The sequence below is a fragment of the Manacus vitellinus genome, unplaced genomic scaffold, assembly GCF_001715985.3.
Source record: "Manacus vitellinus isolate BGI_N305 unplaced genomic scaffold, ASM171598v3 scaffold_22_pilon, whole genome shotgun sequence".
Taxonomy (NCBI): Eukaryota; Metazoa; Chordata; class Aves; order Passeriformes; family Pipridae; genus Manacus; species Manacus vitellinus.
Window position 1 is genome coordinate 7,927,645 of NW_021939632.1, and position 21,530 is coordinate 7,949,174.

A 21,530-nucleotide genomic window follows, 5' to 3' on the forward strand; every position below is an offset into this window, starting at 1 on the left:
CCTCCTGCAGGTACAGAATATTCAGAGGAATTGAAAATGTTTAGCCTAGATTCCGCCCAAATCCAGTGTCCCCATGAAATGTCAGCTCTTCTGAGACCTCAGCACCCTGCATGATTGTCAAACATATCCTAGGACAGCAGGGTCACCCGTCAAGCTTGTCCCATCCTTCTGCAGGGTAAAAAGGAGTTCAGTTGCTGAGTTACTCTTTAATGCCCAGGTCAGTCAGGAATTAGGAATGTTTTCTGCAAGGTAGGGAGGACTTTGAACCCTGATCGAAGTGCAAGAAGGATAAGAGGTGGCTTGTCTGGTACAGGCATGCATGGCATTGCTACCAGTCCAAAGACCAGACCCCTGAACTGAATGCTCTCCTCTGAAAAGGGCTGGATTTGGAGAAGAACAGATGAGAGTTTCAGCCTGAGGCTGAGGTCTGCGGGCTGCAACTGGAAGGAGATTGCTCCGCCTCTGCCAGCCTTGCTCCTTGGCTTACATCCTGCAAGGGCAGACAGCCCTCAAATCGTCTATCATGGATGTGCAGCATCAGTGAGGTGGGTGGTACCAGCCATTTCATAGTTGGCCACAGAGTAAATGGCCATAGAGCTGCTGAGCAGAGAGAGAGCTTGTTCTGTGCTGAAGCAGGACTGGGTTCAGCTAAACCCAATCCCCTCTCTGGGCTCACTAGTCCCAGTCCCCTTCCTATCATCTGCCCCAGCAGCTGGCCCAGCCAAAGGTAAACACCAAATACTGGGGACACTCAATGATCCCTTCAACAGCCCATTTCCACTCTGCCACAGCCCAAACTGCTCCATGCCTCCACCAAATCCAGCCACACAAGTGGCCTCTTTGTGCCACTAAGATGTTGATGTAGTGAACAGACTCCCCTTAGGGCTGGAAGCTTGGTGGTAGCCGTCCCAATGGGTCAAGGCAGGGTGCATGGGTGCTGGAGGTCAAAGAAAGGCCGCAGCTGTGCAACTCCTCTCTTGACATAAAAGAGAGCAAAGGCCACCTAGCACCCATTGCCCCCAAATTTGTTTTCTGAGGGTGGGATCAGCAGCTATGCCTTCCTCCCATCGGCTCTTCAGCTTTGTTCTCAACAGCACTATAAGCCAATGCAGGACAAATCTGCAGTGCCATCAGCTCAGAGCTCCAGGACTAAATGCATGTGCCAGGAAGGGAGCTTAGATATGTGTGTGGGGTTGCACTTTCACCACTGCAGCTTTCCCCAGACCTATCTCCCTATCCAATAACTGGCTGATGCCGAGGGGAAGGGAGTGGAGGGAGCACAGGCTGGTGCTGCCTGCGAAGGCTTTCCTGCAGGTCCCTCACACTGACCCGCGTGCGCCTGTGCCAGCCAAATCATTCTGCATCATTTCTCTCTCTCGAGGAGGTAATGGACTGACTCCTCACCATCTGTCTGGCACACTGCAAGGCCTGTGGTGGCAACAGGTCCTTCCAAGGTAGCAATTAAAGACAGAAAAAGAAGAAGGAACTGCTAGAACAACTAGCAGCTATGTACAACCAACACCACTGTTTTGCAGAGAAAGGGAGGCTTAGGTGCAGTACTAAATACGCAGTCAAAGGGGATGGGACTCAGAGCGCAGAGAAGTCACACCTGGGTGCAAACGTCAAACCCTGCTCCTCTGGGTTGGGAACAGAGAAGCTGGAGCAGCAGCAGGGACACTGCCTGACACTGCTCAGCTGGCAGTGGCTGCCAGGAAGTTTGCTGTGGTGATAATGAAGAGGCTGGAGTCTGTCAGCCATGGCAGGGGGCAGGAGGTTCTCCCCCTGCATCTGGCACTAAGTGACAGTGACACACACAGCGGCAGTCCTGACTCTGTTCAGGAGATGGCACTGGGGTGTGATTACCCTCTGGCAAGGAGGTAAATGGGTCAGAGCTGAACACTGGGGAAAATAACCAGCTTGCAGAAGAATTTAATATTTTCCAGGGAAAAAAAATAAAGTAATAAGTATTGTATTTCTTCTCTGGCAACCCCAAGAACTGTGATTTAGCACCCTACATCTAGCTTGAGCCACCAATAACCAGAGTAATTATTTCTCATCTTTTAATTCCATTTTGCTACACAACTTAGGGTATGAGGTTTTTGAACAGAGAGGAGAAAAGGGGAGAGACAGAAGATAAAGCCTTTTACCCAGTGAGTGCACACACAGAAGGGTCCAAGAGCTGTTCAGAGGTAGAACTGCAGATGAATTCCAGCTGCAGGAGCTGGGCTTGATGTGTCCCTGCATTTCTGGCCTTGGGAGCCCACCTCAATCACAGCACTGTGCCTTTCAGATTTCATAACAGCCCTTAGAAAATCACCTCTTTTCTTAACCTCTCTCCACTGCCATTATGACCAGCAGATCAGGGATTTGGCAGGTGACCCTGTTAATCCTTGGGTCACCACTAGAGCTGCAAAGGAAGGTCTCAGCAACACTGCAGAGTCCCTTTACTGGTACATCTAAAACCTGCAAAGCTCTTTGTCTGAATGCCTGGCTGCATACACGACCCCCTCCCTCCAAATCTCCAGCTCAAATGTTCAAGCTCTAGCAAGATCACAGTGTCAAGCAATCCAACCTTGTGGGGATAGATCTAAAGATGAGCCCTTCTTCCTTCAGCTGATAATGACTGTTGAGTTCTCAGTAGCTACTGGGCTGCACTGAAGTGCACCATTAACAACCAGCAGCTCACCCAGGCTGTCAGTCAGGGATGTGACCTTTAGGCAGGTAGAAAGCTCTATAGATGCTCTGTCAGGGCAGAATGGGGCAGAACTAAGGACTTGGTGGTACCAGAAAGCTTTAAAGGCTTCTGCAGGATAACAGGAGCAGCTTTGTGAGCTCCAGGCTCTCAATGGCTTTAGAGTATGCCCATGCAGCTCTCTGTGATGGTTTGCCATCCACACTGGAAAAAGGGCTCCAACCCTCTGACCCATTCTGAAGAAGCTGTCTGGAGCTGTCTGTCTGTCCTCTGCTATCACCTCCCTTGGCCAAGTGCTTTGGCACACCACCCACATCTGCAGGTGCGATACACCACTCTCTCTCAGATCAATTTCCCCAAGTTTCTCCATTTTGCCCAAATTGCAAAGCTCTGCAGCCCAGATGCCTCAGAAACGGTTTCTTAGGAGTCCAGGTCTGACATTTGTGATGACCATAGCCAGGGGCCCAGCTGGGACCAGTGCCTGCCACTCATGTAACTCATTCTCTTGCACTGTTTCATAACCTACGTGTAGTACTTAGGACAAACCTGGTTCTCTGTTTGCTTCGGTGCTTCTGCTTGAAGGCTTGGAGTGAAAACCTGCAACTGCTAATGTAACACAGATGAATAATTTCATTACTATAATATTTAGGGCTTGATCTGTATTTCTCTTTCTTTGGCACCAGTAGTCTTCAAAGGTTCCCAAGCACCAGCACTGATAGATTCAAGGCAGTTATTGCCTGCATAAGATGTCTATGTCTTGCTGCAGCAGCTTGCAATGAAGCCTTGTTTGCTGGAAAAGCGTTCCCACACTCCCCTGAGAGCTCCCCCATGCCTGCCTCAGGCAGTTCAGTTTATTTTTATTGCTGTATCTGACACGTCCCCTTAATACGTATCATTAACATCCTGAGCTGTGCTAGCCAGCAATTTAATTCTCAGACCCAGGGTCACAAGCAAGAACAGCTTTTTCCTAGAAGGTTGGAAAGGATCATTTCCAGCACTGCTTAGGTCTGGCTCTCCCCTTGCTGCTGTCCCAAGTCCCTGGCTATCCTCCTCAATTATCTTTTGGAGGATGGCTTTTCTTTTTATAAATTCACCAAGCAAAGTTATGCCACCTCTGTGGCATAGCCTCCCTGCTGTACACTTACAGATGCTGTGGCTTATTCAGATACTAGAAAGGCAACAGAGAGGAGGGAGGGTCCAGTAGAGCCATGTAATGGAAATGTGCAGTGATGAAAACCCCTCTCTTCCATGTGCCAGAGCATTTGGTAAGACTAAGCATCGATATCCTAGAAAGTTCCCATTATAATGCACAGGCCAGGAAGTCTCTCTTGCAATGATGGCACCCACTGCTTGCAAGCTACAGCTGAAGCTCAGCAGGGACCAGGCAGAGCTCACACTCAGCACAACCAATTCAGCAGGATGGGACAGCCAGGAGACATCAGTAAACTTGCCTCAGGCTTTTTAGCTCAGGATCTCAGGCTGAGGTTCAAACACCCTGTGACCTCAGCGTGAGTGAAGTTCAAACACCCTGTGAACGCAGATGTGAGTGTCCTGATGAGGAGGCCATATAAGAGCACTCATCAGCTCTTAACAGTGCACCACCACAGACAAAATAGAGCCAGAAGAGACCGGATCCCAACCCCAGCACTGGAAAACTGAGAATCTTTGGAGCTGAAATAGCCCACAACACAGGACGAGTCAGTGATACCAACTGTAAATCAGTTGAACTCTCCAAGACTGCAGACAGTTGAAGGTCTGGGAAGGTTGGTTCAAACAGATTTTCTATTTGCTAAATAGAAGAAAATAGAGCATCAGAGTGGATGTGGCTCAGGAGCAACTACAAAGGATCTGTATAGATTAAATGCACTGCAGAGCCGCTCCATGGCAGATACCTGTTTCACTATGTATCAGCACCAGGGTGCAGGCAGTACTATCATGTGCTTCTAAAAACCTGTGTCTTCAGGGTCTTTTTAAAATCATGGGCTTTGCACAACTATCATGCAATATCGGAGGAGCATTTAAAGCCTCCACGCCCATGACTCCTGTCTTGGTGACTGGAAGACTGGAGAGCAAGAAAATGGATGGATGGATGGACAAAAGCTCTGAATCTTCTGGTTGCTCACAGCTGGTGGGATATTTTTGCTCATTTTCTGTTTGACTGCTGCTTGGCAGGACACCTGCCATGTTGTCTAACAACTTTAATCCCCCAGTCTCAGCAGGTCAGCAGTGTTGCTGCTTTAAGACCTTTGCTCTTAAATGCCTGCAGTCCAGGGAGAGGGGATGGAGTGGGTTAATTTATAGAGAGTAATTCTGCCAAAATACCAGACTAGAGGTCTCTCTCTGGTATGAAACATCATAATAGCCTGGAGGCTGGAAGGAGTCTGTGTTAATTATGCATGAACCCGGCTGTAACTTCTCTGCCCACACCATGGGTCTCCACACACATTTGGCCCATGCTGTGCTCCTAAGCACTCCAAAAACTGTGCAGATATCAAAATGGGCAGAGAAACATGCAGATCCTGGGGAATATGTGGGTGTTGGATGTGCTGCTCTGCTCAGACCAACTGGACAGGCTTCAGGGAGCCCTGGACCTGCCAGCTGCCTGGGTTTGGCGTTCCAGCAGTCTATCAGATGAGAGGACACAAGAGATAGGTAGGTCATGTTGTTGATTAGAATCCGGGCAGGCTCATATCATCACCCAAACAGTATTCACTTGACAAGGAGGTGAGGTTTGTGGGTCCTTGCCTGTATTATGGTTGGTCTGGAATAAACAGATGACCATGACTTCTTACAGCATTTCTGCTCCAAAAACTGTGTTTGAGAAATTCAGACATTTCTAGTAAGAATAAAGCTGGGCAGAAGTTCCAGCAGACCCTGAGAAGAAAGGTTAGGGACTTTGAGGCTTTACTTAGAGATATGCTTGTATGTCCAGCTGGCCCATGTTATGCACGTGTAGGGTGAAGACTAAGCAGAAAGGATGCTCTTCTCACCTGCACATGCTGTGACATGTTGTTACAGGACACAGTGTCAGGGCATTGCAGCTCCTGTGTCCTCTCTGCCTCCCTTTCCCGGCATCTCACCAAATGGTGGGAGCCACTGAGGAACAAGGCATGTGTAGTAATGGGTTATGGGCGGCCCAAGCCTTTGGTCCTCATGGGAAGCCCAGGCCTGGTGGATCAGCCACTTTTCACAGCATTTTGGAAACTAGTGCTAGTGTAGCATCTGTTTCCCAGCAGTGCCTTTGTGCTGGCACCAGACAGGCATCCAGGCACGCAGCTGTAACTCTACACATGCTGCATGTATTCCGAACCAAGAGACTTTTCACTCCAGTTGCTTCTTCCCACCCTTCAAATCTCCCAGTGCTTCTGCGAGAAGTGCTGTGAAGTCTAAGTCAGCAACATGAAGGTCCAAGCTGGGATCTGTACAGTCCTCTGGAACCTTTGCTCTCCAGAGCTGAGCTCTCTAACTCAGTTGTTCCTGCCACTCAGTTTTTGTGTTCATGGCAAAGGCCAGCAGATCAGGCCACTTTCTGACAGGGGAGCCCAGAAAGAGCAATGCTTTGCACAGGCTCTGAAACATGTAGGTGGGATGTGAGTTTGTCTGTGAACAGCTCCAACAAATTTTAGCTGAGTGAGGAATGGGAAGAAAATCACTGACCTACTGCTCTAAACAACCTGAAAGTGCAGAGCATTTGGAGGTCATTAATTAAAGGCAGTGCTGGCAACACACACGCTCCCAAATCTGCACCCACAAACCTTCAGTGCTGCTCAACATCACATCCTCGACTTGAGACATAGGAAGCATTAGGGCAGTCAAGGAGCAGCTTTTCAGAAATAAACAAATGCTGCTTTGTCCACATCCCTCCTCCTGTGTTTCAATCTGTTCTGAGTTACTAGGGCCAAAAAATTGAAACACTCTGGGTCTGAGGCTTGGGATTAAACTACTGATATCTCCAGATCAGGGTTCACAGAAAATTCAATCAGAAGCTGTAGGGACTCTCAGAGACCACGCAGGCTTTTTCCTTTCCAACAGCAAATCTTACCCATGATGCTCTCCTAATTTCCCTATTTCATTTAAGTCTGAAATCCTAAAGGGTTGTCCCTGTTTCTTCACTGTGGTTAGTGACCTCAGGCCTGGAGAAAGACACACAGAGGCCACAGTTTGAAGGAGAGAGCAGGAGTTTGCATTCCCCCTCAACCCTGTACAACCAGGGACCATCACTAGCACAGTCCTTGCCTCCTGGTAGAACATGACCTGCAGAGAGCCAGGAACTGTAAAGACCGACATCCCTACTGACATCACCCTGGTCTCTAAACCAATGTAATGTCTCTCCAGTCCAGATGATGCTAATTAAGCAGTAGTGCCTGGATGTGATGTGCTCTGAGGCATTAATGGTGCTCAGCAAAGGCATACAGCAATTAATCCATCTTCAGGTGTTGCTCCCGCAATAAACCAATAGCTATTAAGGATAACTTATCCCACTTTTAATAGTCACACAGTTTTACCCTTCTGAATCTTGATTTTAAATTACCAGTCCTCAGTGGGGCCTATTAAACCACAATGCCTTTGAACTCAGAAGAGAAAGAAGGTGGGTCTTTGGATGACTTTCACAGCCACTTCCATCAAGATGTGCTTTATCTGTTGTGTGCACATCTCCAAAAGCCCACCAAGAATAAGGCTTGAAGAGACCAGAGTATCAGAGTCAATACCCCTTGTGCCATGCCACAATCATGGGAGAGCAGTAAAGTGAAAAAGGTGGCAAGAGGAGAATTGTAAGAACCCTCCATCTGCCTCCTCCATCCTTCATGCCAGCAGAGAGGAGTCTCAGCAGGAGGAGATCAAGGTTGATGGAACAACTATAGACAAGTAGAGTCTCATCATACTCTTCTGTCACTGTCACAGACTGTGTCCTCTGTTGCAGTAAATCCCATAATGGCTCTGCCCCCTGGAGACAGGGGTCTCCAGTGGATGAACACATTTGAATGGCTATGGGGGTTATAGCACTATCATGGTCACACTGGAATTTTCAGCAAAAGGCAAGTGAATGTAAGAATTGCCAAGGACAAAAAAAGCTGATTCCTGAAGGATTCCCCTGGAACCACTGAGCAGAATATGGGGCCTCTTTGAACCAGCCCCCGACGACCCTTTCTAAATGTCTCAGACATATGAATCCATGTGCATAGGGAAGGAAAACCCACACAGGTAAAATCCACTTGCTCACAGAAACAAAAACTGAAACAAGAATAAATAGACTTTGAAATGTCTCTAGTACCTTTACCTGCAGAGGGTTCTTTGTGCTTATGGCAATGACGTGATACTTGTAGTAACACAGCTCACAGCTCCAGCAGCCTCTCTCGCTAATCCATTTGATCAGACATGGCTGGTGTGTGCACTTCACCGATCCATCGCATCGACACGGGCTCAGCAACTCCCCCTGAAAGAGAGAGACAGCATCAGCAAGGCTCCCCTCCTCCCCTCATCTCACAGGCATGGCACAGCACAGCACGACGTGGCACAGCATGGCCCGGCAGAAGTTCCATCATCCACCAATTTGATCTTTGTTCCTTTTTACCTGGTTTGGCTTAGGCAATCATGCTGCCTCCATTCACTTTCCCTCTAATAATGCTTGGCTGATGTGAACAGAGATTGACAGGGATGTAATGGTCTCAAATACTTGGGTCTTACATTTTTTTGTGGGAAAAGACAGCTGGGTAGATTAGAAGTGCCTAATCACCACTAAAGGAAAAGCTAAATGAACACAACTCTTACTAGGCACTAGAGGACCCACACTAGATAGACCACAACCAGCGAACACAGCTCTGCTGGCAACTGGATATCACTGGTACACTGCTCAGGTTTCTGTTTCTCTGCTACCTGTTTTATAAAGTGAGGTTGGTGGTGGGTATAGCTGTGAGACAGCCTCTGCTGCAGACTGGAGTCCTGCTCAGCCCAGGGCGGCTTCCTCAAGGCCAGGCAGGCAGGAGGGCGAGCACAGATATGGCAGCCCTTGGAATTTCTGTGCAGGCTGGCTTGTGCCAGCTGTGGAGGTGCTGTTCCTCCCTGGGAGCTGGCTTGAGCCCAGTACCATGCAGTAATTCCCAGGACTTGGCAAGCAGTGGGCATTTGCGGTGTTAGACACAAGACTCTCCTTCCCAGTGCTCCCAGACATGGAGGGACAAACCTGACCATGGGTGGCAGGTGTGTGCCTGGGGTCCAGGTTTTTGCATACTCATAGTCCATCAAGGAAAAGGTCCTCAAATTTCACTTCCCTCTCTGTCCACTTCCTCCAGGCAGTCATACCAATGCATAGCCTACAGGGCTGGCTCTTTGCACCCTAGGAACAAGCAAGATGGAGAACGAATTGTGTCCTGGATTGTGACAGAGATATTTATGAGCGGTGGCCAAAACACTGAACCTCCTGGCTTGCTCACTTTTTTCTGGCATAGCTTTAAATAAGGTATCCAGGAAAACCCAGTATTATTCTGATCCATCTGCTATTTTCCTGTTCTCCATGGGACTAAATTCCTCTCTGCACACAAGCTCAGGATCTCATTTTACAGTTTTTTGCCATCACTTTATTTAGGGAAGGACAGAGTCATTACATTTTAGTCCTCAACTCTTAGTGTTTAAAAGCCACAGTAGAGACCCCAATAGTGTATTTAGCTGTGCTTCAAGATTTAAAAGCTTTTAGAGGCAGAATAATACCTGTGGGACAGGGAAGGCTGGCATCATACTTTCAGTGTTGGGGAGATGATATCTGCTCTTACACCCACAGATTAGCCCCATCATTATCACTGATGGAGCACTGGGACAACTGACCCTGGATTTGGACATTGGTGGATATAGTAAAAGACACCCATTCCAACTGCCTCGGATTAGGAAACAGATCCTGCTCTTGCTAACCCTCGTGGGAAACTACCTCAGCTTCCAGGTCACTACATCAGGTCTCAGGACTTGTGGAACTGAGCACCACACCAGGCAAAGCGATACTCCTTTTTATGAAACCTAATGCAAACATGTTAATTGTTTCATTTGTTTCAGCTAGGTGACCTAGAAATGTCATCTTCTATGAAATTTTAGCAAAACCATAAATAACTGCTTATGTTACAAAACCAGCCTCAGCTCTGCTTGGTACTTGTTTTCATTACACACTGGAGGGACGCAAAGGAGGGTTGCAGGGCCCATGAACCTTTTTCACCTGGGAGGGGGGAACAGGACAAACCAGAAGAAGGGAAGCAGAGAAGGATTAGATGGGAGAAAGGAGCACGTGGGAAGGACCATTTGGCATTCAAAATGCCCATGTGAGGTCCAATTTGAGGGCTCAGGTTCAGCTGTGCATGTTTTTGACCTTTGACGAGACTGGGATCTTGTTGGAACAGCACAAGTGTGGTAAGGAGCCAACACTGGCACATACTGCCACACAGGATGCAAAAGGGAAAGGATCAGAGCTCAGCACAGCTACTCTGATTCCCATCTTGCCAACCTCTTCCACAGCAAGAGCTAGCCTCATACAAGGACCCCTGCTCTGTGTCTCTGGTCTATCCTTCTCATCTCAGACCCTGGTGCCTTATTTTCTCAACAGCTTCATTCCTCAGCACACAAGTGCATCCCCAGCAACAAGGAGGTAGAGCAGAAACCTCCCAGCTCTGCAGCATCCCTGCCTTTCTTTCCACCTCGCTGCACAGCAGGGTCTCCTGCAGGGCTCAAAGTGGTTAAGTGCGGGACCTGGGTTTTGTCTAACGAGTAGCTGGAGGCATCGGTGATGGAGGATCAGGAACAGAGCAGAATGGAGCAGGAACTAAGAGCAACAACCTCCAGGCAAAGGCAGAGGAGAAAAACTGTAGCTGCAGCCTGGACTCAAGTTGAGTCCTTTTTCTTGGGCTCTGTAATAATTGATCTATGAAATCTGAGCTTATCTCTTCAGAGTCAAGAGACGTTCATAGACATCCTACACTTCCATGGGCACCCAGTCCCTCTTCCCTAACTGAGATGCTCCAACCTAGACAGTTCTGCCAGCTCCTGTAACCTCAGGACTCAACTATGGAGATGAATCCCCCAGTTACTTCATTTTTGCAAATCCAGCAAAAACTCTATTTATCACATTTTCTCCAGCCGTGTGAAATATTATATCCTTGCATGTGGTGCACAGCTATTTTTGCATAGTGTGAAGCCCAATTCTGTCCACAGCAGGAATTTGTAAAACAGTGCCACATGCACACACACGCACATGCACTCCTGTACCAGCAGAAAAACAAACACCAGGGGCATATTAAAGGAATAAATCCTTTGTACAGCAAAGGAGAAGGAGTCTCATTGCTGGCTGTACAGAGAGCTCAGGAACAGACCATCGGCTGTGATACACAGGAAGGATTCACTGCCCAGAGAGTTCTGCTGCTAAAAGCTACATGAACATAAGAGCAAGCCTAAAGTGAGATGCAGATCACAGCAATCAGAGATGGAAATTAAATCCCCATGCCTGTTTCTACAGGTTTGTAGAAGATGGCTCTGCATAACATATTCTCCAGTGCTCAAACAGCAGCATTCCCACCAATTCCCTTTGGGGACTGCTCTCCGAAGACCCTTTGAAGGGTCTATTCCCTATTTCACAACACTTATTTTTGCAATTTTGCTTTGTAGAGTTACATCTCATCACTGGGATGAGCCTAAGCAGCATTTCTTCTTTGTCAGCAACTAGTGGAGAAATGCTCCCCAGCTGCAAGCTTCCTCCTCAGCTTGCTCAGTACCACCTTGTTCTTCTGAAACAAGCAAGTGCGCTTTGGATTTAGGGCCCCTGACTTTTTTTTCTGCTGTTGTCTAAGTCTAAATTAGAAAAAAAAAACAGAGTTAAGAAAAAGTGAAGGGTGGTCTGGCTTCAGCCATAACCATCTCAACATATGCGGGAAATACTCTTCCCTATGTATTACTCTTCCCTACCTCTGGGGAGAGTAATATATTAAGCAATTATTTATAATATTGTTTCCTATTTCTGGCTTTAATGGGAGCTCATCTCTAGGAGCAGCAAGGGCAAGGCCAGGCTGAACTGGCTTTACCCTGAGGAGGACAGTACTGCTGGAGATGAACCAGGAGTCCAGGTCTGTTCCAGCTTTATCCTCTCCTTCTGAATTCCCAATCTGTACCCATTGCAGTACATCAAAGTGGTTAATGATTATCTGGCCACTGCTATTTTAAGCCTACTGGGAGGAGTACTGAGAAAGGATGGAAAAAAAATTATCGCCAGTGCGTGCTTCTGGTGCTCAGTATATCAGGGGAAAAATAACCACGCCAGGAGCAGCATCACCCCTGTGGAGTGCTGGTGGCAGTGTTTCACCTGGCCATTTTATTTGTCATTTATCAGTGCTGGGAGACCATCCACACATTGCTACCACAGCTGCAGCTGCTCGCCCACCAGCAGGCAGACATGGGATGTGTTTCTTGGGCCTGGTCTTTTAACTGCAATTAAGTATAGCAAATTTGCCCACCCAGTCTGCTTTAAACACAGCAGGGCTGGGGACAATGGTGTAACCAGGCCAGGATGTGGCCTTCTGGGCTGGCCCAGCTCCAGTTGTGCTAACCTATATCTGCAGCCTGGGTTGCTCCTAAGCACCAGCTCAGCTGGAAACAGCCCAGTTATCAACATCCTGCTACCACAACCATTAAAGCAAACATTTTGAAAGTCAGTGCAAGCTGTACAGAAAACCAAGATAGCTGACGGTGATCTTAAGACCTGTAGTTTTTCTTCACCAGCTTAGGTGTGTAAAGTAGCATGAACATCACCCACAGGACCAGTGCCCTGGACAGGTCAATGAGAAGATGCTGAAGGAGTTGTCCATATGACAAGGGCTACCATCTCTCTCTGAGTGTGCATATGCAGCTGCTCCTGCTCACAGATCTTCACACATGGATCTGACTGCTAGCATTTATCTGAGTTTGTCTTGTTTGGAAAAGGAAGCCAGGAATATTTAATTTCAGGTCTTCAGCTGTGTCTCCTAAATATACTTAAATCTTCACATTGAATTTAAATTCAATGGGAAGTTTTATTATGGCAAATAAATGCCAAATGATTTCTATATTAGGAACATAATTACCGACAAATTAAGTCCGATGGCAAAGAGAAATCCATTTTTGCAGAGCTGGTAAACTTCAATAAACATCTACTAATGATCACTCTGTCTTCACACACAGTTACAAGAGCTGCCCTTCCATCCTTTGAAATTAAACATGTATGTTACTACCACCAGCTCAAATGCTTCCCGTGAGTACCCTCATGAGTGCAAGCACTGTGCCAACCAGCAACAGACAACGAGGGACTTGAAATAGGTATCTATGTGTATGTGTGTGTGTGTATGTATATATACGTGTATATGTATATGTATATGTATATATATATAATGAAATTCTCCAGCACTGGGGGAGATTGATGCAGAGTGTGAACCCAGAGAAGCGCAGACTTAGGTCTCCTGTAGTGTCAGGACAGCACAGGACATGGTTATGTTTGGGGCTCTGTGGCATCTCCCGAGGCCCCTCAGCAGAGCTGGGTGCCGATCCCAATCTCCATTTTGGCAGCAATTGGCTGAGAGACTTTTCTTGACTCACCTGGGGGGATCCCCTGACAGGACAGCACCCTAAAAACTGGAGAACCAACATGAAAATCTATGTGAGTAATTATAAAAAGAAATCATCCAGACTCTGCCACTTCTGTGACCAGGACTGTCTCATCCCACAGCAACCCTGCAAGACTGGGCATCCCTGTGGAATGCAGAGGCAGCGCTGTCCCACTGCAGGCAAGATCTGTGTGCCCTGTGGTGCAATGAGTATCTCCACCCCAGCAGCAAGAGAAAATGAACTCCCTTAAAGGACTGAAGAAAAATCCAGCTCTGGACAATTCTTTGTGTTGCTCAGATGTGGCATTAAGCCTGTGGCTACCTGGTTGCAGTCTCTAGTGTGGGCTCTTGGCCTGGCAGCTCCCTGGGGAAGGACCACATCTCTGCAGGGCTCAGCTCGGTAGAGGTGTGGGTTGCCCTCTGGGGCTCCTCATCCCTATGGCAGTATGAGTGAGCAGCCACAGCTGGACACTTCAGGCTGGGGGCTCTGAGATGGGTGTAGGGGGCACAGCTCTGCTTTTTCATGGTTTTCTGCAATTTTAATGATATTAGCTGTTCTGGCAGCCCTGTGAATGGGGCACTTATCTCTGATAGGGCGATGAGAACTCTAGCAACAAAACGCAGGCATTTCCCTGCCTACAAGCTGGGTGCAAGCAGATAGGCATCTCAGCTTTAATGCACCCAGTAAAACCACCACACACCCCTTCAGGACCATCAAGAGTATTTTGGTGATGTCTGGAAATGTGGGCGCTGGTCAGGAGAGGGATATATCTCACACAGTCCTGAGCTGAAACCCAATGTTTGTTCCAGAGCGAGTCCTGTCTGAAAAGCCATCATGTCTGCAGAGCTCCCAGTTCTCCAAAAACAGCACAAATTACCTTTCCGCCCACGGAGGCTGCTGCTGCAGCACCTGTGAGGAGTGCCGAGGCTGCCACACTACTCAGGCTCTTTCTGCACCTCTCTGATGAAAACATGAAAGGTTGCAGCCAGAGCTGCGAGGAGGGCAGGGTGGGACCTGCCTTGCAGCCTCCTGCTGGAAAACTCATCCTACTGCTACGACAAGAGACATGACTTCCCAGCTGAGCAGCTGATCCTCACAGCCTTTGGCTTTACCATGGACAAAAGAAATTTTAAGTTATCTCTGTTACTTCCTGTCTGCAGTGTTTTGTGCCTGCCACCACTGCTAAGACAGACAATGACAGGGGTGGCAGCTCAGAATTTGGGAGTGGGATGGAGAAGTGGGAAGGGAGACTCCTTTTTCCAATCATTACTGTTCCCCTTGGGGACTCTGTCACTGCAAAGCTGAGGGACCATCACCTCATCTGGCTGCTCATCAGGGCAGCAGAGAAGCTTGCTCATGTTTTAAGTCAAACAACGTTTTTTCGGTTCAAGCAGATGACTCAAGAGTCTCAGCTGCGTTGGAGGCAGGCAGAAGGTGAAACTCCTGTGCTCTCATGCCCCACAACAGTGCAGGAATTTGGGGGAGAGGCATATGGCTGATCCCATCCCAGGGTTGTGCCCTGGGAGGCAGAGAACAGGAAAGTCCCAAGAGAGCCCTGAGCTGCACCATGATGTTGGTTGCCCTCTTTATCAAATTGCTCTGCTCCTACTCTGACACCTCTGAGCAGGGTGTTCAAAAGCAAGACTCCTCACAGCTCTGTCCATGTGCCCCCGTGGGATCCCCACTGCTTATGAACAGGATGGGTGCCATGTCAGAAAAGCCTGAGAGCAACCTCCGCATTCCACCTTTCCCACAGTGTAAGCAATGGTGCCACAGACTCAGCTGGGCAGGAGCAAGGATGGACTTCCTCTGCACACAGATCAGCTCTCAGCTCCGCCAGGGAGCAGAAAAAATGGCTTCATTTCCTCCCTTAATTGCTAAAACCTTAAAGAGTTCTGCAGGGTAGGAAGGTGGGTGAGAGAAATGAAGACGAGGAACAAAACTCATGAAGAAAAGAAGAAGGAGGGAGAGGCTTGAGAAGTCCTGGGTGCAGAAAGCCCAGTGCATTAGAGAGTGGCAGCTCTGGCTCCCTCAGACAGGAACCTTTGCCGTGGTGACTCATCCTTGGAGCAGTCTGGAGTGGTGGCTCTGCTGCATGGCTTTGCTCTCACTCCTTCCCTGATTTCCAGGGGAAGGTGATTGAACGCAGCTCCACTGAACTTAATGTGAACTGTCAGGGAGCTGGGGCGCATTTATGCAATGCCTTGGTAACAGAAAACAGGAAAGCTGCAGAGTTTAACGTAAAATATTTGGACATGACCCTATCCCTTCCCACTATAAAAAGGAAAAAAAGGATTTAATCTAGGCTAGGGCTATTTCAATATTTATCTGACAGTAACTTGCCCATGTGTTTGCCCACAGAATGGCACCATCCAACTGCTCTGGGTGCTTCCCTGCCACCACTGGTAAAGACCAAAAGGAGGTTTTTCAGGAAGGACCAGGTGTCTCATAGCTTACCACCAATTTCCTTTAAAGGAAAGTACTTTAAAGAAGCAGAAAGCATGCATTTTTGTGAGAAACAGAGAATCACAGATTATTTTTTGTTCAATGAGCTATGGAGTATTTTAACACCTGGTTTCAGGCCAGTGAAATGTAAGTCCCACTTGGCTGGGAAAGGGAGACAGCATGGAAAGGGGATTAGTTCTCACCTGGGACAGCCACTGCTGGGGAAATGAGAGGGAAGGACACTCCCTAAGGGTCCCTTTAACTGAGAGGAAAGATCAGCTCCATCTCTGTGTGCAGGTCTTGCCAACAGATGGGCCTTTCTCAGAGGAGATTCCTCTAAACAGGAATCCTGATCCATCAGTTTTCCTCAGAGCAAATCACAACAAATCAGTCCTCAGAGCAAATCTGCTTTCCTCAGCAAACGCAGGTCATGCTGCCACCATCGAACCCATGATGAAGAAGCTGGTACTGCCCCTGCCCTGTGCCTGTCAGGCTGGGCTGCTCTACACTGTGCAATGCAGCACAAGGGCTCTATAACTTCAGAGAGGAGAAAGCACCAGCCCTAACTTCCCACAGGTGTTTTTCTCTAGCTGTTCGTGCCAGTGGTATCCCTTGCTTTATTTCTCATCAAAATGGAAGCCCTCAGTTTGCAGAGTCCAGGTAGTTTAGCCAGGTCTCTCTGCTGCACCTGTACCCAATCAGTCCCTCACAAAGGGGGACAAAGCAGCACAAAGTGTTGTGGTCCCCTCTGCATGGATAGGAGGAGCTTGCCCAGCTTCCAGAGATGGAGGTTACATGAGATTGGAGGTGAATTGTCCCCTGCTCTGCCCACTGAACCAAGCTTCAAACTTTGCACCTTTAGAGCTCCGCCAGCTTGTCATTTCAACATCAGCCCTCTTTTGGGTAGCCAAACTCCATGGAAATTGATTTCCTGAAGTCGGAGAACATCCTTGTTAAGGGATTCAATATAAACCTATTCAACAGAAACAGGAACTGGTGGCCCAATGTTGGAAAGGCCCACACCACTGTCTACATGCAACACCATCAAAATCCACCTGCAAACAGACCCATTGTCCCATTTTCCTGCCATGGAAAGACAGACACCAGGCTGTCCCGGTTGCACACAGAGGTGTTCGCAGACCCCAGCTACAGCCCAGTTGTACCTCTGTGTGCCCTTGCTTTGGTACCTATCACACAGGCTCTTGTCCAGTCTTGGCTATGCTACCAAAGCATGAGTAGGAAACGTTTGTGAAAACCTGTCCCACTAAAGCAAAGCCAAACCTTACCTGAAATATGAAATAAGAAAGGATTTTCAGGAATTAAATATCAATAGCCCAAGGAGCAGGGAGCTTACAATATATGGATCATACTGGTATTTATTTGCTTTTCTCTCTACAGAAGGATTTCCACAAGAAGAATAACTTCACTTAGGTGTTCTACAGCCCACTTCATTCTAATGTCATTGAACATGTTTTTGATTAGCTGATTTAAGTAATTCTTACTAAATGTTGCTCGGTTGCAAGGAATCAAAAGGTAAGCATCTCAAATATCACCTGCTGTGCCTCATCAGGTGTGATAATAGCACCGATTAAGTGAAGAGCCTTCAGTGCATAGAAATCACAGCACTGCGCATGTGAAATCAAGATACATGAATATCCCTGGGTGTTGGAGTGAGTTCAGCTCCAGACTTGTCCTGAATACAGAGTGAAGCTGTTTCAGCATCTTAGAGAAGAAATGTCCTAGTCTGTAGCTCTTGGGCTTTCATCAGAAGTACTGAGGCTTTAAACTTCTGGAGACTTACTGTAGATCCCATTCATTTCATGAGCTAGAACAATCTAGTTACTTCTGAAAGAGAAATCCACTGTTGTTTCACTCTGGCTCTTCTTAATTAAATTTAAAGTATTTCAGACAATACTTAGATTTATCCTGTGTGAGATACAAGAGTGAGCTCAATTTTTCTCCCTAGGATGCTGGAATAAATCTTATGCAACACCATGAAGCCAAACAACTCTTCAGCACAAATCAAGTACCTTTATGTTATGGCTTGTTGCAGTAAATTTTCAACCAATTAAAGAGGTTTTTCATTAATCTTTTTTTTTTTTGCTACAAATGGCTTTTTTACTAGAAAATTCTCAGCTAAACAGAATTCTTCTAAATATACTTCTTTTTTTTTTTTTTTCCATGGGAAAAAAAAAAGACAGCAATTATTCCTTATTATCTCTAATCCTTGGGGACCTTTACCTTTCCACTTCTTCAGTCCTCATCAGATTCATCAATGTGTATTTTAGAAGTTCAAAGTATAAAGCTTTCAGTGTGCAAGTACCATATAATGCAATTCTTATCCGAGATGTACTCATAATTCAGCAAATTGAACTTTGCAGCTACTTCCCTGGGAAGCTCTTCATAAAGATACTCAGCTAATGGCCATTTCAGAAAACATTATGCCATCAGCTGCTGAGGAGCAGCCATGGAAAATCCACAGAAAAGGATGCTGGTTTGACTCTCCAGATGATAGATCCCACTTTTAAAGACAGTGAAACAAACAGAGCAATAGGCTTTTTTTCTCTTTTTTCCTTTTTTCTCTGAGAAAGCTGAAAAACCCTTCAACATTAGAACTGAGAAAATCTTTACTCTGTAATATTTGCCTTATCTTCCTGCTTTCTTCACAAACAAGAAAACTGCCAGGTGCTGTTGGCAGCCTTACAGCAGTGAGATGTTCCTTCCAAAAGTGCAGCACCTGCACTAAATAGCTGCTTCATGCTGGTACCATCAGCTCATCAATGGAGGGGAGTGGAAAATGACAATAGCACAGGATTTGAGGGTTCTCATTTGCCATAGTACCCTCAAGTGAGCCCCAGCCATGACTGAGGGCAGGGGGGTGGGGAACTGGGGGAGCAGGGAACACATTCAATACGTGCAAGCCAATATTAGGGTGCGAACAGTAGCACAGAGCAAATCTCCAGCACTCAATGGCAGCATTTCCCAGCGGGGAGCGGAGATGAGGATGTGACAGGAGGAACTGTCCCAGCCGGTCTGGATGGGAATGGTTATGCAGGAGCTTTTCCTGCTCCATCTGGGCTGGTCAGGACTGGCAGCTCAGAGATGGAAACCCTTCAAATCCATATCTGTCTCCAAAGCTGTCTCCAAAGCTCCAAACCACCTCTCCTGTGGTGCGAGGTAGTTCTTGAATGGGGGCAGCTGTTGGCCTTGGGTGCACCTGGGGTAAAGGCTGCCCCTGGGGCTGGGAACAGCTGGGAAGAGGGCTGAAAGCAGAAGTAAGGTGGGAGACAGCACAACACACACGGGGCTGCTGCAGGGTCAGGGAGCCGCAATACAAAATAATGAGTGTGGTTTGTTTATTTTAGCTTCGCTAGCACTGCAGGACTGAGCTGTTTCATTAAGACGTGGCCTGATCTGCTTTTCCTTTCTGCCTCCCAGACTCAAGGAGAAGAATATGCAATTACAAAGTTCACTCATGTAGAGCCCTTCAATTACTGGGTAGCTCTGTTATGGCTTTTCTAAACATTACAAGACTCGTGCAATAGGACATGACATCTGAAGTAATTCATTTTTCATCTACCGATTAGCAGAAATTAAAATGGTTCTCAGAACATCCCAATTTATGTGAGATCAAGTTCCTTATTACTACACATTGTCTTAGTAGTGAAGGCATTTCTTTTTAATGTCTCAGGCAACCCTGCAAGCAGAGATACTGAGCAAAAATACATGAAGGAGGCAGCAGAAAGGAGAATAGAGGCCCACAGTGACCATGGGGAGGTGGAGCTTCAGAGCCTTGCCTTCCAATCCTGCCATAAGGTCATTTAAATATTTGGCAAAAAGTCAAAATGCTTGCTGGCAAAACGTGCACTGGAGGCAGAGGCACCTCCATTGGAAATGATGCAGCGACAGAGTGAGGCTGAACTGCCTTTACTGGCAGTGAGCTAAAAACCAGACATAAATATAAAGTGTTTCTTCAGGAGGTGCCTGCCAGCGGCAGCAGAGCAGCTGCCTGCAGGATGCACTCATGCAGAGATGATGGATGCTGCTCCGGACCTCAACATGCCAAACCGCCAGTAACAACTCTCCAATGGGATCTAGGGAAGTACTCATGGGGCTGGGGTGGGGAGTGCCTGCAAGACTGGCAGCTCAAGGTCACCCTGGGGGAAGTCAGGGGGCTGTGAGACAGAAGAGCAAGTGGCAGCATGGAGCAGCCAGAGCAAGTGATGGGATTAAGAGAGAGGATAAAAGCAGGGGGTCTCACACCACTTGGCCGTGACAAGTGGTCACAAGCCCTTTTGCTTGCATTTGATTTTCAAGGCATCCCAGGTGCTGGGAAAGCAGGTGAAGTCCCCTGGGGAAAGGCTGGGATTAGGAGGTGGGTGGGCATGCTCTTGCTGACTCTGAGCACCATCTTCCCCATGACTGCAGGAGCATGGTCCAGAGCTCATGAACTCATAGGCTCACTTAGCTGAAGAGCAGCAAAAATGAACCGTGGGAAAAGAGAACAGGCAGCTTAATCCCCAAATCCCTTTGCCTCGCGTGACAACTTTCCAGTCAAGAGCAGCTCAATAGGATAGAGCTGAAGGTACCAGTGGCATTGGCCACACTGCCCCCAGGGGAAGCTGCACAACATTAATTACGTTTTTTTCAATGCTGCCCTGGCCAAAGGCCTCCTGTATGCAAAGTTGCATGAATCCATACACCTCCTGGTGAAAAGCCTTGTTGTGTTTTCCTACTGCAGATGGGGAATCCAGCTTTCCCTTTCCCAGACAGACTATGAAACAGAGGAGAGAAGGTAGATATAAATGTAAGAATTGCCGTAACATCAGTCAAGTGGGCTATAGAGGCCATTTTCTTTTTTTTTCAGTCTTCCTTTTGCACAAGGAGAAGATAAGGTTTATTGTGTGCATAAAAGTGAAATACACTCACGGAGATGTGTATATATAAACAGTGCCAAGGCTTTGAGGTTTCAGCACTGTCAGTATAAAGATATTAAGCATTACACAGGATGATTTATTATCTGACTCTACAATAACCTTTTGAAGATATACTGATTGGCAATTTACATATTAACAAATACATCAACACTGAGGCAATGTCAGATGCTATGCACGGCTGTGTTCCACTCCGGAGGTGGCTGAATTTCAAACAGTGGCCAAATAATTTGTATCCCTCAGCATGAAAGATGCCCTATTGAAATATAAATTATTACCTCTCTGTTGTTGGTCTTTATTGTGCTTTGTCAAATTGGTTCTCCTGCTCACTACACATGGGATTTGCTGTATCAGATACAGAACCTGTTTCTGCCATGCAAGGTTCCTCTTACCACACCTGGATTAGTTTAATTCAGTGAACTATGTCCAGTCAGACTGGGCTGTCACAAGTCTTCCAGCATCCTCCTGTAGCTAGAGGGTAGGCTGTCTTCTGGCAACACATATCCTCTGTAGCAACTTACAATTCCCTCAGCAAGTTGTGCTTTCACAGAGGAAGGGTCAAGTACCTGTTGCTGAGCTCCAGCAAAGGAGGTTTTATTGTCTTTCTAACCTGCATTCAGCTTTTAGGATGGGATTGTCCTTTGCATCCACCCAGCTGCTCTACTCCATTTCCTGGTGCACCAAGCTAGGAAAAACATGAAAATGCCCAGACTGTTTCCCTGACAGTGACCTGCTGTATTCTGGCAGGATTAGTTACTCCTTCACTACTGTTCATGCTGCAAGCAGCTCAGATGGAAGAGGGTCACTGAAGAGAGAAGAGGAAAGAGGGCTGCTGTTCTCGTTGCTTTGCCCTGGGT

At 47.3% G+C, this 21,530-nt stretch overlaps 1 protein-coding gene across 1 annotated transcript in view; it reads right to left on the bottom strand.

Annotated features, from left to right (window-relative positions):
- MARCHF4 (membrane associated ring-CH-type finger 4) overlaps positions 1-21,530 on the bottom strand; it is a 97,498-nt gene that overhangs the window by 20,393 nt on the left and 55,575 nt on the right. The window contains 1 exon segment of the mRNA XM_025895077.2: positions 7,971-8,126. Coding sequence (XP_025750862.2) covers positions 7,971-8,126 — 156 coding nt within the window.